Source organism: Delphinapterus leucas, chromosome 3 (genome assembly GCF_059928025.1).
Source record: "Delphinapterus leucas isolate spDelLeu-1000000601 "Yukka" chromosome 3, BTC_Dleu_Yukka2, whole genome shotgun sequence".
NCBI lineage: Eukaryota > Metazoa > Chordata > Mammalia > Artiodactyla > Monodontidae > Delphinapterus > Delphinapterus leucas.
Window position 1 is genome coordinate 60,879,279 of NC_143131.1, and position 17,866 is coordinate 60,897,144.

At 36.3% G+C, this 17,866-nt stretch overlaps 1 protein-coding gene across 4 annotated transcripts in view; it reads left to right on the forward strand.

The window, feature by feature from the left end:
- POLK (DNA polymerase kappa) overlaps window positions 1-17,866 on the forward strand; it is a 72,532-nt gene that overhangs the window by 38,758 nt on the left and 15,908 nt on the right. For all 4 annotated transcript variants that reach the window (XM_089909028.1, XM_022594814.3, XM_089909027.1 and 1 more), the window contains 4 exons: window positions 6,694-6,846; window positions 10,488-10,619; window positions 13,769-13,922; window positions 17,452-17,691. In XM_089909028.1, coding sequence (XP_089765154.1) covers window positions 6,694-6,846; window positions 10,488-10,619; window positions 13,769-13,922; window positions 17,452-17,691 — 679 coding nt within the window. The remainder of the gene's footprint in view (window positions 1-6,693; window positions 6,847-10,487; window positions 10,620-13,768; window positions 13,923-17,451; window positions 17,692-17,866) is intronic.

The following is a 17,866-nucleotide window of genomic DNA, read 5'->3' on the forward strand; positions in this document are numbered from 1 at the left end:
GGTTTCAAATAAGTTTATTTCTTTCCCACATAATAGGTATGTAGTCCCAGCTGGTCTGGTGGTTCTGATCACCATAGTAATTTAGAGACCCAGGTTCTACATTGTCTTGTTCTGTCATCCCCTAGTGTTATCCTTACCTGGATTGACAGAAATGGATTACCTTCAATCCATATTCCAGCCTCTGGGAAGGAAGAAAGAACCAGGAAAATATCATCGAAGGAAAGTAATTTACTATTAAACAAGTGAAAAAGAATTTGCGCACATTACTTTAGCTCACATTGAAGTTTCACGGCCACACCTAAGTGCAAGAGAAGCTGTAAAATATATTCTCTAGCTGGGTGGCTATGTGTCAGCTAAAAATCTATTACTATGGAAGGAAGAGAGAGTAGATTTCAGGGTTCAACTAGCAGTCTAAAGCAATACTCTTTGCCCACATTTCTAGAGGAGTTTGTTTTCTCCTCGTTTATAGACCTTATACATGAAAAAATTTTTTTCTCTGCCACTTGTAAAGATTTTTCTAATATGTTGTTTGTCTTTTAATTTTGCAGGGATTTTTTTCCCTATACATTTTTAAATGTTTATGTAATCAAATCCAGCAGTGTTAAAATTTTTTTTCTTGGCTTTAGTATTGTGCATAGAAACTTATTCCTCACAACCAAACCTGTATGTTCTTTTAGTATTTTTATAGTTTTCTTATATTCAAATCTTTAGTCCATTTGGAATTTGTTTTGATGTAAGGTATGAAGTATATTTTTCTTAAATAGTATTATATTTTCCTTAAATGGTATTATTTTTCCTAAATGGTGATCCGCTTGTCCCAACATCATTTATTTAATCATAAGTCCTTTCTCCACTGAATTGAAATGAGGCACTTCCATATACTAAATTTTCATTGTGTTTGGATTTGTTTCTGGTCTCTCTCTCTCTCTCTCTCTCTCTCTCTCTTCTTTTTTTTTTTTTTTTGTGGTATGCAGGCCTTTCACTGTTGTGGCCTCTCCCGTTGCGGAGCACAGGCTCCGGATGCGCAGGCCCAGCAGCCATGGCTCACGGGCCTAGCCGTTCTGCAGCATGTGGGATCGTCCCGGATCGGGGCACAAACCCGTGTCCCCTGCATCGGCAGGCGGACTCTCAACCACTGCGCCACCAGGGAAGCCCTCTTTTTTTTATTAAATTTATTTATTTATTTTTGGCTGCGTCTGGTCTTCGTTGCTGCACGCAGGCTTTCTCTAGCTATGGCAAGTGGGGGCTACTCTTTGTTGTGGTGCGTGGGCTTCAGTAGCTGTGGCACATGGGCTCAGTAGTTGTGGCTCGTGGGCTCTAGAGGGCAGGCTCAGTAGTTGTGGCACATGGGCTTAGTTGCTCCATGGCACGTGACATCTTCTGGACCAGCGCTCAAACCCGTGTCCCCTGCATTGGCAGGCAGATTCTTAACCACTGTGCCACCAGGGAAGTCCCTGGACTGTCTTTTAATCAATTGAATCTTTCCCCATATCAGTACCATGCAGTTTTATTTATTGAATCATAATAATATAGTTTAATATTCCCCCTCACTACTCTTTAGAAAAAAAATATTTTTTCTCATGCATTGTTTCTTTCACATAAGTTTAAGCATTATTTCATCAAGTTAAAAAGAAATTCTATTCTGCCCGCAGTAACACTGTTTTTAAGTTGATATTAATCCTTAGGCAGTTTGCTTTTCCTTTTTGGTAACTTTTATTGATTTATAGTCTACAAATATCTTTAATAAAGTTTTAAAAATGTAATACATTGGAGTGGTACAATATAACAACTTCTTGCTGTTTATACTACTTTTAAAGCTCATTTCCTTAAATATGCTAATAATCTGAGGAAACAGAAAATACCGTACATTGTGTAGCAGTACTTCAGGTTTTGCTACGGTTTTAGTTGATATTCCATGGGAGGCTCTGAGGCATCTTTTGCAAGGGAAATGGCAGGAAATGTGTTTTATGTTGATTGTAAAATTGTTTCAGTTTTTGAGCTTCCTTTAAAAGAAGTTGTATAAGTGGGAGGGTATTGAGGAAATCCTAAGGAGTCTAGAAGGTCTGAAAGAACAGAGAGGTTTTCATGGGAAATGTGTTTCTATTTTAGAGTCATGAAATTTCCAAGTAGTAGATTTTATTATGTGTGATAAGATAAGAAAGCTCTGTAGGCATAAACTCCCTTGATGTTTCTTGAGAACCTCCCTAAGTATTCCCCACCCCATCCCATCCTCATTAAACTTCTTAAAAGCACAATCATTTTTGTAGCTGTCAAAACATCTTATTGTAACATGGGCTCTTGAATTGAATAGACAAACATCCATGCTATATTAAATGGCAACTACACAGCAAATCAGTGCATTTTGACCACTTTAACACTTGATTTGGAGAACCCAGATTTACTTAACAATTTTTAGGGTAATATTAAGTCAAGAAAATGAAAAACAATATTTCTGAAGTAGTCTCCTAAATGTAATCCAAAAGGGGGATTTTTAAAACATAAATAAGACATAATATGATATAAAATATACCACTAGAGCTTGATTTGAGCTTATTTCAGTGTTAAACACTTTAAGAATTCATTTTAGGGAAGTATCATAAAATAATGGAAAGAGCACAGGCTTTAGAGTAACCTGTTTTCCAGGTCTAATTCTAACATTTACCAGCTCTATGACTTAGGGCAAATTTAATAATCTTACTGAGCTTTAGTTTCATCTATAAAATGGGAATAATAATTATTCTCTCAATTAATTTGACCATTAGGTGAGTTAACATAAGAAGCATTCTTCATATTACATATAATATACTCAGTAAATGTCATTTCTACTTTAAAAATTATAGTTAATATCACTAAGCCCTTACCATATCCCTAGATAAGTGAGTCATATGGGTATCTCTTAATTCTTTTAACCTTTTGAAATTGGTTTAGTCCCTCTTTACAAATAAAGAAAGGATGAGAGGGATTAACTTACCCACTATCATGTAACTAGTAAGTGACAGGCTTGAGACCCAAACAAAAACCCACTGTGATACACACTGGCTCTGAACTGTAGCAAGAGGGACTAGGTACATATTAGAGACTCAGATCAGAACTTGGAAGTCATTTGGAAGGAAAAATGGAAGAAAGGAAAACATGAATGAGAATTTCAATAGAAGAAACTGGAAAAAAAGCAGTCAGTGGTGATGTGCATTTGGTAGATGTAGAAGAAAAGAGTTCAGATAAGGGTGACTAATGAGAGATAGTAAAGCAAAGTGGAATGTGAGTCATTCAGTGGCGAGGTTTCCTTTTGGCACCTGTACACTTGTTTTAAGCACAGAAAAGACAATAGATTGCTGAGGAAACTGTCATAGCATTAATGTATGAGTCTAAGGAGAATTTTTTCCCATTTGGTTTGTTTTCTATTTATTATCTTTTTCCTTTTCAGCGTTTCTGGGTTAAGGTATTTCAGATGCTGCTCCCTTATTCTCAGTTGACTCAAATCTAAGGCACATTTTCTGGATTGATACAGAGTCGTTTTTAATCTACCCTTGTTTTTATTAGTCTCCATGAAGTGTTTACATCTTTTTTTTTTTTTTTGCGGTACGCGGGCCTCTCACTGTTGTGGCCTCTCCCGTTGTGGAGCACAGGCTCCGGACACGCAGGCTCAGCAGCCATGGCTCACGGGCCCAGCCGCTCCACGGCACGTGGGATCGTCCTAGACTGGGGCACGAACCCGCATCCCCTGCATCAGCAGGCGGACTCTCAACCACTGCGCCACCAGGGAAGCCCTGTTTACATCTTTTTTTATGTCAGGATGCTATTCTCTAGTTTGAAATTGAAGTACTGGAAGAAATAGTTATTCTAAATCTGGATGATAAATTGGAGTAATGTTAAAACGTTCCATTTATTAGGTGTGGTATCTCACTGCATGAGATCAGCCTTCTCCAAACTTTTTCTACAAATACTACTTTCTCTTTTTTAATCAGAAATATATATATTATATATATGGAATAAATATATATATAAAAGAATAAAATTTATACTGATATGTATAAATGGATGTACAAGTCTCTCCTCCCTTTCTCTTTTATGAGGAAAGAATTTATGTTTGTTTGCTTGTTTACATAGTTACCATTATTTATTTTCATTGTGAGAACCTTTAAAATTTACATTCTAGTAACTTTCACATATCAGTACAGTATTGTTAGCTATAGTTATCGTACTGTACCTTAGACCCCAAATCTTACTCATCTTTTTTTTTTAACTGAAGTAGGTCAATTGACCTATAACACTGTGTTAGTTTCAGGTGCACAATATAGTGTTTAAATATTTCTATATGTTACAAAATGATCACCAGGGTAAGTCTATAGTTACCATCTGTCATCTTACAAAGTTATTACAGTATTATTCCCCATGCTTTACACTTCATCCTTGTGACTCATTTATTTTGTAACTGGAAGTTTGTACCCTTTATCTCCCTTTGAGGAAAACTTTTTAAAGCAGATAAGGTCTTTCTCCTGATGGAACTCACAATTTAGAGTCTAATATTACAGTAAGTGCCATAGTAAGAGCAGGAAAACAAGTAAGGGAACATTGAATTCTGTGGCATAGAGGACAGAGATCCAATTAAGTTACAGAGACACGTCTGAGCTGATCCTTTAAGGGTTGGTGACAGAACTAGGAAGGGCATTCTGCACAGAGGAACAGCCTGAAGAAGGCACAGAGTACCCCAGGTTATTCAGTGAGTTGCAGCCTAAACAGGAATGGATCCTCTAGAAAGTCTCACTGTGGCTACTGGAGACAAATATGAATCAGGGTGATTGTTTCTAAAAGAGGAGTTGCGGGGTTTCCCTGGTGGTTCAGTGGTTAAGAATCCACCTGCCAATGCAGGAGACACGGGTTCGAGCCCTGGTCCGGGAAGATCCCACATGCCACAGAGCAACTAAGCCCGTGTGCCACAACTACTGAAGCCCATGTGCCACAACTACTGAAGTCTGTGCACCTAGAGCCCACGCTCCACAAGAGAAGCCACCACAATAAGAAGCCCACACAGCGCGATGAAGAGTAGCCACTGCTCACCACAATGAGAGAGAGCCCGCACGCAGCAACAAAGACCCAATGCAGCCATAAATAAATAAATAAATAAATATTTTTTTTAAAAAAAAAGAGTTGCGGTTTTAACTTGTAGCTAGTAGGCCAGGCGTCACTATAATGTTAAGAAGGAAGACCTTGAAAAAAAAAATTCTGCAGAATGAAAACAAGGGTGAAGTCCAACGAGGGGAAAAAGCTAAATTATGCCCCTGAAACTCTCCACCTTTTAGGAAACCTACTCTAGGGATCTCCACATGATGGAAATTGCTTTCATTCCAGAGCTCACCTCAGTTGCTTATTTCTTTCTGGCTGCTTTTCCCTTAATTTTTTACTGCTTTGTTATGCAGTTCTCCAGTGATCCTTTTAGTAATAGATTGCATTTATTGAACTTGTACCATGTGCCAAGACACTCTTCCATGCTCTCTATGTATTCTGTTTCATTCAATAGCTTTCTTTTCTCTTCTCTTCATGATTTGACTTAATGCTCTTACTGACTTCCTTATATGTTACTAAATCAAAATGGTCACACAGCCACCCCCAGCTGCAGGGGAAGCTAGAAAACTGTGTATTTAGCTTTTTCGGCCTGTGTAGTAGAGGCCACAAAAAAGGAACACTTGGGAATGGTTATGTCTGCTACATAAACCCTTTTCTTACTGCCCTACTTTGGTTATTTCTTTCATTTCTCTTTCTTCTTTCTTATCAATCCAACTCTTTTTCTGTAAAGAAAATTCCTGTAAAAAAAATTTCTGTAAAAATTTTACAAAAAAAAAAAAATTTCTGTAAAATTTTCTGTAAAAAAAATATTCCTTAAAGATTCTTCACTGTTATATTTGATATATTTATATATGTTGAAATTTCATGAAAGGATAAATTACAGATTAAATTTTCAATTTTGATTTGAATAGACTAACAGTTATCAAATTTTAGCCTTATAAAAGCAATTCTACAGAGGAAATGTTTACAGTATGCCTTAGGATGATCGATTGTACAGTAGTATTCAGCATAAACATCATATGCCAAAGAAGTATAATCTTTTATTGTACATTTCCTTTGTTAATATTTTAAGATGTTAATATTATGGGTCAGGTGGGAGTTGTTGTTTATTTTACCTAAACTGAAGCTTTTAGTTACAGTAAGTTGTTTTCCAAATTTATAAAGCAGTAGAATCATTTGATATATAAACAGTTGGAATGCTTTATTCATTCAGTAAATATTTATTAAGTACCTGTTACGTACTTATAGGTATTGAAAAATGAAAGAGTTAGTAGGGAATGATATTTGAGAACAGACTGCCTATGTTCATGAAAATAAAAGCCTTAATAAACAATAATCGAATATACATAGACAGGTGTGGGGATGGGTGGGTGAGTGGGTAGCCAGATGGATGGATGGACAGACAGACAAATTGACACCTACTAAAAGTAAGATTAGTGTTGGGAATTCTCTGGCGGTCCAGTGGTTAGCACTTGGTTCTTTCACTGCCATGGGGCCAGGTTCGATCCCTGGTTGGGGAACTAAGATCCCACAAGTGACTTGGCCAAAAAAAAAAAAAAGATTAGTGTTATGATTAGTGGTATTTCAATATTGTGTTGTCTAAAGTATGTTAACTTTTTAAAAATTAAGGTTGACAGATTTGCAATGGAATTGGAGCACAGCCGGGATCTGAACAATACCATAGTACACATTGACATGGATGCTTTCTATGCAGCTGTAGAAATGAGGGACAATCCAGAACTGAAGGATAAACCCATTGCTGTAGGATCAGTGAGTATGTTGGTAAGTAGATAAAGATCAAAGACAAATAGGAAGTTCATGACATATTCATATTCAAGTAATCCTTACTGGTTCACGAAGGGGAAAGACTATTAAGTTCCACCAGTTCTATCAGAGTATTTATATGTGTTCAATTACTGAATCCTTTCAACATCACTTGAGGTACAAATTTTTATTTCCATTTGACAGATAAGAAAACAAACTCAGAGAGGGGTTTAATAATGTCCCCAAAGTTACAAAGCTGGTAAATGGTAGAGTGGCATTGTATCTTTCTGTTGCAAATTATATTTTTCTTAAGTAACTGTTCTAGTTAAAGAGAACTGAAAAAGAAAGAAAAGGAAATGTTATTCTAAAGCAGAGGTTTGCAAACAATGGCCTACAGGCCAAATCCAGCCTGCTGCCTTACTTTGTAAATAAAATTTTATTGAACACAACATTATAAATCAACTATACTCCAATAAAAATTTTAAAAATTTTATTGGAATACTGTCACACCCATTCATTTATTATTGTTTCATTAAAAGAGCAGAGTTTAGTAATTGCAACAGAGGCCATATGATCTGCAAAGCCTAAAGTATTTGAACCTTTACAGAAAAAGTTTGCCAACACCAGTTTTGGAGTAACATGTTTCATTAATGTAAGTACTGTAATTATGTGGTTTTTTCCATGAGTTGAAACCTTTGCACTTCTGTGACTATGTTGCTTTTCCTATTGCCACCCTCACCGTAGAAGGTAAAGGTGACCAGGATAGCTCTGTGTAGCTAAAGATGTGTTGGGAATTAGAAACAGCAACTGGAGTATATGGGTTTTGTTATTAAAAAATACAAAAGAAATAAGGAAGGTTCTTTCCTGTTCTACTCCTTTCAATGCCTTAGATAACTATTAACCTTATTCCCGAGTTATTTTATTATAAAACTGTAATCTGTTCATTATCTCTGCTCCCACAAGTATGCAGGCAACTAACAATCCTGGTTCCAAAGTAGTGTTTGTAGGAAAGGATACTCTCCTCTCCTACAAATCATCAACTAATATTTGAAAAAAATATATTTAATTTTATTAAGAATATATATCACCATATATTTATGTGAAATTATGTATATGAACCCCTTCAGTACTTACTGGACACCCATTTATGCTCATGATTCTGTAATTTGTTTGGCCTGAGGCGACCCAGGACTGGAGCCTACAGGCTCTTTGGTGGGGCTAATGGCGGACTCTGGGAGGGCTCACGCCAAGGAGTACTTCCCAGAACTTCTTCTGCCAGTGCCCTTGTCCCCACAGTGAGCCACAGCCACCCCCTGCCTCTGCAGGAGACCCTCCAACACTAGCAGGTAGGTCTGGTTCAGTCTCCTGTGGGGTCACTGCTCTTTCCCCCTGCGTCCTGATGCGCACACTACTTCGTTTGTACCCTCCAAGAGTGGAGTCTCTGTTTCCCCTGGTCCTGTAGAAGTCCTGCAGTCAAATCCCGATAGCCTTCGAATTCCTCCTTCTGTTGCTGCCCGCCCCCCCCCGCAGTTGGGAAGCCTGATGTGGTGCTCAGAAGCTTCGCTCCAGTGGGTGGACTTCTGTGGTATAATTGTTCTCCAGTTTGTGAGTCACCCACCCAGCGGTTATGGGATTTGATTTTATTGTAATTGCGCCCCTCCTACTGTCTCATTGCAGCTTCTCCTTTGTCTTTGGATGTGGGGTACCTTTTTTGGTGAGTTCCAGTGTCTTCCTGTTGATGGTTGTTCAGCAGTTAGTTGTGATTCCGGTGCTCTTGCAATAAGGAGTGAGCACACGTCCTTCTACTCCACCATCTTGAACCAATCTCTCCAGAAGCTGCAGACTTTTTAATGCCTAGATTTCAGGACCCGCATAATGTCACTCCCTCACATTCTTTTGGTCAAAACAAGTCACAACCAAGTCTCTTGGTATGAGGAACCAGAACTCACCTTTTGACAGGAGGAACTGTAAAAGGTTGTGGCTGTGATTCATAATCCCCCACAAATCTAAAAGTTAAAGGAAGTGACATCTAAAGTTGTGTTTGTACTCTACTGTAGATCTAGCTTTTATATCAGTTCCATTAGATTTATTTATATTTAAAGCATTGGTTTGTCCTTCAAGTGCTGTCTGCACTTTCTAGTCCAGAATATTGACCAAGGATTAGCATAGTTTTGAATACTATCAAGATTTCTTAAACACCATTTGAAAACCATTAATGGCAAATTTATATTATCATTCTGAAATAATGCTTTCATTTGGTAGATTTTGTTTGCTTTCTTTGAATTTTCAGTTGAGATTCCAAAGATTCCATTTGTGATTAGTTTTTTTTAAATGGTACTATGGCCTGCCACATTAATCTGGATTGTTGTCAGGTATCTTCATCAACAGGATTTAATAAGTAATGTTCTTTTTACTCCCGATGACAAAATTTTGGCTCCCTGTCCACCAATGCCGAATAAAAAATGCGGAGACAGGGTTTGGAGGAAGTAGAAAAGAGTAGCTTTATTCCTTTTGCCAGGCAAAGGGGGTAACAGCAGGGTAGCACCTCAAGAGCTGTGCCCCTTCCCTGGGTAATAGGGGAAGTTTGTATAGCCTGGGGCTCGTGGTCTAGGGTAGGTGATACGGCTCAGAGTAATGAAGGTCTTGCATTTCTTTTCTTCTGCAAATTCATGGCCAAAGCTGGCATCAGGCGGCTCAGCAACTGGGTCTGGTGACAGTGATTATCGGCCCGTGACCTTCTTTCTGAAATGAAGAGTGCTACAAGGGAGTGTAGGGGGAGAAGAAGTGCCAGGTGCAAAGGGTAATTTGTATGGAGTCAGAGAGTAATCAGCTTTGTGAAGGACAAGTCTAGCTACAAGTGTTTGTTAGTAGTAACAGCTAAAGAATAACCAAGATTGCTTAACTCTTTCAGTACTGTTTATGTTGTTTCCCCAGCCTATTCATTGTTTCCTTATTTTCCTTTTTTATCAGAAAACAAAAGTCTCATTTCTATTTTTGCTGCAACACTCTCATAATTGTTTAGTACCATCTCGTAGTCAAAATGTTTTCACCAAAAAAGATATTCAAGCATTAAGAAATAAAGCTTAATTTTTAAAGTTCTTCTATGCTTTAATCACTTCATGTTTGAGACTTGATTTAACTGACCATATATTAGAACTTTGTTTTGTTTTTTTTCTAGATCAAAAATTTACAAAATTCCAAATCCATACTATTATACTATACCATTACTTTGCATACTATTACTTTTTGTAACTTCTATGCTATTTGTACTATATTGCTTTATAACTATTACTTGACTACTACTATATTATTACTTTAATGTAACATCACCCACTATCATCTAAACTTTTATATATACTATATTACAGGTATGCATTAAATCCAATGAAGTTTAGTTACTGGAAATGTAAGAGAACCTTTTTATTAGCACAGTCTTGCTTATTGCCTCACGTCACGTTATAAATATGGTACAGCAGTGGGAGAGGGTCATGGTGTTATACCATAACAGGATAAAATCAAAGCTTGATTTGAGACAGTGGCCTATAAAAGAAATGTCCTTGTATTGAAAATGCACATCAGTAATGTTTCTTTTGAAAGCATGGATCAATATGTCCATTTAGGTTTGAATATTTTTCCCCATGTGGTCCATTTTCTTTCAGTCTACTTCGAATTACCACGCAAGGAGATTTGGTGTTCGTGCAGCCATGCCAGGATTCATTGCAAAAAGGCTCTGCCCACAACTTATTATAGTGCCCCCAAACTTTGACAAATACCGAGCTGTGAGTAGAGAGGTAAGTCTGATGTCTCACCCCACTTATAGCCTTCTGCTGATTTCCTATCATCTACAGAGTCAAGTCCAAATACTGTAGCACATCAGAATTTAGCCTTAGCTTATCCCTTTAAGTCTCCCTTCTACCACTTCCTCACCTTATATGTCAAATACAGAGCTGCATGTGTGTCCAGAATACACTCTTCTATTTCCCAGTTCTTTGCTTTTCCATGTGTTTTTCTGTCTGCATAGAAAACTCTTATCTCCCCAGAAAACTCTGAATTGCCTTAATTATAACCTAAATTAACTTTAGCTATTTTTCTGTTAATGTGCAATGTACATTTTCTTCTAGAATCACCTTATATTTATAATCTACAGAATTAATTCCAAGTCATTAATTCCAAGCTCTTTTCTGAATAAATTTTTTATCAATGTTTTTAAACAGTAACAAAATTAACTTATTTTGATTAGCTTCTCTCCTTGCCCCATAATCTAGGAAAGGTGCTTATGAGCATTTAATATCCAGAGGGTGTAATCAAAGAAAAAGGGGAATAATCTATTGCTTTGAAAAGGTTCTCTGAAAAGTAAAGATTTGATGATTCACTAAAATTGCCTAAACTGTCATATATGAAAAACTGCCCTTTTCTCTAATTGTGGTAACAACTGGACTATCATGGCACTGCTAGAACTTCAGTCATAAATTGAAATTTTAGTATATGACCTCAAACATTTTTAGACTACTGTGGCAAAATGCAGTGCGTTAAAGCCTACTGTCTGGATTGAAACACTTAAAAACTCTGGCCTCCCACTTATTACCATTTAGTCTCGTAAATTGTCTTTAGATTCGCTCTTCTTGTTTGTATTCCACATTTCCCCTAGCAGTGAAACCTCCCCCAAATCAAAATGATACTCCACCCCCAGTTTTTTTAAAGTTTTAAAAAATTCTTTGAAAAACAGCCTGTGAGAGCAAGTGCTTTTGTGCCTACATCTGCAGAGGTGGTGGGGAAGGGGAAGCAGGTTCACACAGGTTACTGCTTATCTGTTTTACTGTATTCTTAAGTAGAGATAAAATGCCAACCATAAATATTATGAGCTTTTAATAAGTTTGAAAATCCTCCAAAGACTTTGTAAGAATTTTTTTAACTTCTACTTTAACTCAGTAAAACTTCTGACAGTATGACAATGAGAACTAAATTGCTTTTAGTTCTCTTTAGTTATTTACATAAGATGGAGAAATCTTTCTTCAAATTCAATCAGGATCTAACTAGTTTATTTGCAGATGACAAATGGATTCTTATCTGTAAATGAACTACAGTGCAAATTCACTGATTATAAATGCATTAATATTTATGGCTTGGTTTAAACGTGTAAGAAAAAGCCATTTTCGTTTTATCCAAAAAGAATGGAATAGCTTTAACTGCTCTCCAAGCCTAAGTGCTTGATTTTTACTGGAGTCTGTCTATTTTTGTTCTTAAAGCAGTATCCTGTGTAAAGGAAGTTAGTGAGTGTTCATTGTCTCCAGAGAGTACTTCTCATTCAGAATAATCTTAGTTGGCTGCCAACTACAGACGTTCCAGAGTTTCATTTTCACTAGAAAGATTCCATTTGAGCACATTGTAGAATTGGTTTCTTCTACAAGAACAAAGCTAATTAAGGTACTCTCTGAGTAAAGCTTGGCCAAGTTTTATGCCACCATTTTCTAAAATTACCTTTGACTCAGCTGTTCATAATTATATTAAGCTAAAATGCTTTCTTTTTATAAAGCATCAAAAAAAATTTTCTCATGATAAGGCAGACAGCTTTTAAACACTAGGTGAAACATAACATAATTCAGCAAGTATGTTTTTCTAATATACATACTATTTTGGCAACCAGTTCCTCTAACTTCAGCTAATACTTAAGTGGTTAAAAAAACTTTCATATAATAAAACTATCTTATATAAAAGGCATTTCTGGAATCATGCAGAGATTCTGATCTCTTTACATATTTATTTTATCCCAAGATGCAACTCCAGACTTTTCCCCATCATTTAATATAGACACAGACTTACACTACAGATTTTGTCATCTTTTCCATTCTAAATCCTGATTTTTGTTTTCTGAATGGATACATGCATTAGTGTGTGTACTGAGTGAAGTTTTATGGACATTTTATAATTAATTGGAGTAGAACTACTTTCTAAAGCAACATAATACCTTCATGTAAGATTATTCCTTTTTAAAATGAACAAAAATGGGCCTTTCTCACCTTCTGAAATGACCCACACTCTGTGGAGTGTGTTTCTCCCAAGGCCGCTCTCACCTTCTGAAATGGCCCGCGCTCTGGCTGTGGAGTGTGTCTCTCTCTAAACAAGTTGACTTGGGGACTTCCCTAGTGGCGCAGTGGTTAAGAATCTGCCTGCCAGTGCAGGGGACGTGGGTTCAATCCCTGGTCTGGGAGGATCCCACATGCTGCGGAGCAACTAAGCCCATGAGCCACAACTACTGAGCCTGTGCTCTAGAGCCCACGAGCCACAACTACTGAGCCCATGCGCCACAGCTACTGAAGCCTGCAAGCCTAGAGCCCGTGCTCTGCAACAAGAGAAGCCACCGCAATGAGAAGCCTGCACACCACAACGAAGAGTAGCCCCCGCTCACCACGACTGGAGAAAGCCCGCGCCCAGCAACGAAGACCCAACGCAGTCCAAAAATAAATAAATAAGTAAATAAAATTTAAAAATAACTAACTAAATAAATAAATCCACTTCTTACCTAAGAAAAAGAAGAACAAAAACAATAGTAAAAGGTATGGGAGAGCAGGATCCTATTGTTCCCACTTCTGCTTTTGACTTGCCACCTAAAATTATGTTGCTTAACCATTTTTTCTGGGCCTATCAGAATGATGGTGTTGTTTATTTGAATCACTTATTATATATAGATATAGGTGGCTAAATAGAGATTGAATCAAATGAAGCTATTTCATGGTCTTCTGCCTTTGTGATCTACTTTAATACAAAAGAGAATTTGGACAAACTTGCCCTAGCAGTAAATTATTTATTCTCTAAATCCATGAGCTATTGATTATAGAATCCTTACTATAGTTGCAAAGTAAGAATATTAATGTTTCTTATCAGCTGTATGTGGCACGTTTTACTTTGGCAGCAAAATTAAACCACTTTGTTCCTTTTGAAGGTTAAGGAAATACTTGCTGATTATGATCCCAATTTTATGGCCATGAGTCTTGATGAAGCCTACGTGAATATAACAAAGCATTTAGAGGAAAGACAAAATTGGCCTGAGGACAAAAGGAAGTATTTCATCAAAACAGGGAACTCTCTAGAAAATGGTAAGCAATTTATTAGAATGCTCAGACTAAAAACAAACAAAAAATCCTTGAATTAACCAGTTAACTCATTAGGATGCATAGGTGCAGGACTAAATATAGCTTTTTTATGAAAAAGTATTAAAAATTAAAAATCAGGGAATTCCCTGGTGGTCCAGTGGTTAGGACTACACGCTTTCCACTGCAGGGGGCACGGATTTGATCCCTGGTTGGGGAACTAAGATCCCACAAGCTGCACGGCACAACCAAGTGGGTTTTCTGAGATAAACGTGTGGAATGCCACTTTTAAATCAAATGAGATTGTTAAATCTCTAGACTTTAAGAGTGTGCAGAGTCCCTAAACAAAGTAATTTCATAGCAGTTTTTTCCATAAGATATAACTAACCAGGGGTTGGATTGCCTTGAATCTGAGGAGGTTCTTTGTTTATAGTGGCCTTTTTATGTAGCTGTTAATAGAAAATAGATTCTTTTTAAATTAGCCTCGAACATATCAAAATATTGGATGTTTTTTTTTTCTTTATTTCCCAAATTTTCTATAATCTGTTTATACAGTGATTGCTGTTCTTAACCTTGCCGAAATTAATGACTCCCCAACTCCCTTCTTGGCCTTAGATCTTATTTTGATTCTTTTTATATATAATGAAACAAGTTTATGACCCCAAGGTTTTTTTCAAATGAGCGCCTTATTACCTACCCAAAACAATGCCAAAAATCATGCAGATAATACATGTACTGCTTTCAGTCCTCTGTCAGAGGTGTGATTACTTCAAATGCCAGCACTGCCCTGGACCCCTGAGCAAAGTTCACCAGGATGAAAAGATAGAAATAGAGGGTTTGCTCAAAACCCATAGCCACGTTTCATGTGTACAACTCATTAACTGCTTCAGAGGGGACAGGCTGTGGTGGGGAAGCTCTTTGTAACTTTCCCTGAAGCAAAAATGGTAGATCCTCAATGCCATAAAATTCTAACTTTACCATTGTTTGGGGCTCACATCTTTGGAGCAAATTTAGTATGGACATTGAATCATAATTTTATTACCTTACTTAGAGCTCTAATGGGGTAGGTCTCTCTCTTTAAGAGAAACATTAAACAATAAACAAACATAATTTCTGGACACAGAGGCTTGGAGCAAAAGGTTTTTTGCTCTTAGTATAAGTTTATTGTTTGAGGAAGTGACACACAAAGTCTAATGTCACTTTGCTTAAAATCTTACTTTGTTAGTTCCTTACTTTTCACAGGAGAAAGGAGGGGAGCCATTAAATAGTTATATCAAAGCATCCCCTGAGGGTGTCCTATAATAACTACTTTCACAGTATGTTATAAAAAAATTATATTGGGACTAAGGTAAATGTTTTCATTCTCTACTAATGTTCTTTTCATTTACTATATGTCCACACTTATTATGAGGATGTGAATTTTTAATATCGTTGCTTTTAACGTATTTATTTATGTACTTTCCTCTTCATGTATTTCATATTCTTAAGCAATTTAAATAGTTTAACTTTTTTTTTTTCATATATAAGTCCCTGTCGGCTGGACTTTCAGGCATGTCTGATTTCACATTATGCCCAGAGAAGCTGTCAACAGTGAGTTGGAGTCGTGGCAGGTGGTTGATATACCTTCCTGTAAAGTCCAAGGGATTTTTCTGCTGTTTGCCCCTTTTCTAAAAGGCACAGTCTGTAAAGAAATAAAATAATAATTATTATTATTTTATGTTTATTCTCTCATAAATCTAGATGGTGCCAGGCAACGTAAAAAACTAAAATACTGTACTGTATACTTTTTAGCACTTGCCATCCAGATGGGATCTTAATCCTACTGTTTCAAATTATAAGAAACCTTACTTTTATATGCTGTTCACCTCAGTTATGAGGCTTATAAAGATATTTCTTTCAGAAAGCAAATAAGAAACCACTTCAGCGGTTGGCTGCATAGCCAGGCCTCGCAGAGAAGTAGACAGATTGAAACGATAACTACACCATTCAGCAGCGGCTCTAAACAATGAGCCTGAAAACAGCATGCTTTGCTTTCTGCTGTAGTGTCCTGCGATCAGTGGCTCCCCTGAGGGCAGTGTGATAGAAGCATGAGGTACAAAACATGGCATAAGGAACTGCAGAAGGAGGTTGTGAACGTGCCTTACGTGGCCTGCATGTTTTCCGTAGCTCTTTACCTTGACTTTCACACATCTAGTTGGGAACAAGAGGGTCCAGGTAAATACCATTTCAGCTGTGCCTTAGTCTTAATCCCCCTGAATTGCTCTGCATTTTAAAACCAGATAATGGAAAATGAAAGGAACTAAATTACATAAATAACAGCTAGTGTAAGTTTGAAAATAAGGCTTGTTTTGTATATGGCCTGGGAATTCAGATTTGGAAAATAGCTATCTGTAACTTAATTCATATTGCATACTTAAAAATTTGAAACTAATTAGGTGTCTGTCATTTTATTTATATTATCTTTACAAAATCTCTTGAAAAGGCCATCTTCATTTTTTAAGTATATGTGTCTTGAAACTAGAAATTTAATTTTTGCATCTGTATTTACCTTAATTTGGAAAACATTTATATGTAATAAAATTATGAAATGGATGAGAAAGCTCTGTTGTTAATCTTAGTTTTTATCAGTTTTACACTTCAACTGATTTCTCCTCCATTAAGCCCGGAAAGTAAAGTCTTCAATGGATTTGTTCATAAGGACATTTTTAGTATCTGTATAGATTTAAGTGTATTTCACAGTTCATTTATGAAAAATGCAACTAAAATGAGATAATAACCAGATTAGTTTTTTTACTTTACTTTTTAATATTAGTTTACTGCCTTTTGATAATAACGAAGGCTTCTCGCTCTTAAACTTGCACCATGGTTAATCTGATTAGACCTTAAGAATTTATATATTTAAAGAAATATAACTTCCAGAAGTAATTTCTATTGATTTCAGATGTGCTCTTAGTAAAAGTGATACTTTATAAACAAGTCAAAATTAAAATCAGCATTTGAGAGAAGAAAATTCAGATTATTTAACATTTGAAAAGTTCTTCCATGAATGAAAAAATTTTTTAGGCTTTTTTCCCCCTCCAAAAGCAAAATTTATCTTTCAGGCATAATTGCTCTGTGTTGCTTAACACCTTTTACCTTATTCCTAAATTCTAATTTAAGAAGGTTCTTTTTTTCCTCTAGAGATGAGTAAAGGAAAAAATCCTTTCATCTTTTCGAGAAAAAAGTACTGTGAATCTAATTCCAATTCTGGTTTTCAATTAATTTCAGTACAAAAATTAGTGAGATTTACATAAGATATTTCGTTTTAAAATGTATACAATGGAAACGGATAATATTCCTTTTAAGAAAAACTTAGAATCAGTGTTTTCTTTGGTAAACAGTTAAAAATATAAATGCTAACATTTCTGACCTTGGTTCTTAGAAAGCAAACTAAACTAGATTTGTTTTGTCTTTAGAAAGACTGTAGGAAAACCTAATTTATGAAGTATGTACTTTTTAAAATGAAGATGAATTACTGTTGCTGTTTATAATTTAGATAAACCAGGAAAGGAAGTTAATAAACTGCATGAGCAAGAACGATCCATCTCTCCTCTACTTTTTGAAGATAGTCCTCCTGATTTGCAGTCCCCAGGAAATCCTTTCCAAGTGAACTTTGAAGAACTGAATAATCTTCAAATACTCCAAAACTCAATTGTTTTTGGAACATCAGCTGAGGAAGTGGTAAAGGAAATGCGTTTCAGAATCGAGCAAAAAACTACACTGACAGCCAGTGCAGGTACTTAAAAGGATATTGATGGTTCCAATAGTTATAATTTTCAGACTAGCTAACATAGTGTAATATTAGTAGTTTCTCACTATAAAGTGTAGAATAACATTTTACTTAGCTGTTTTTTTATTAACTTCTGACAATATACCTATTCAGAATACTGTGAACCTATAGGTAAATTGGA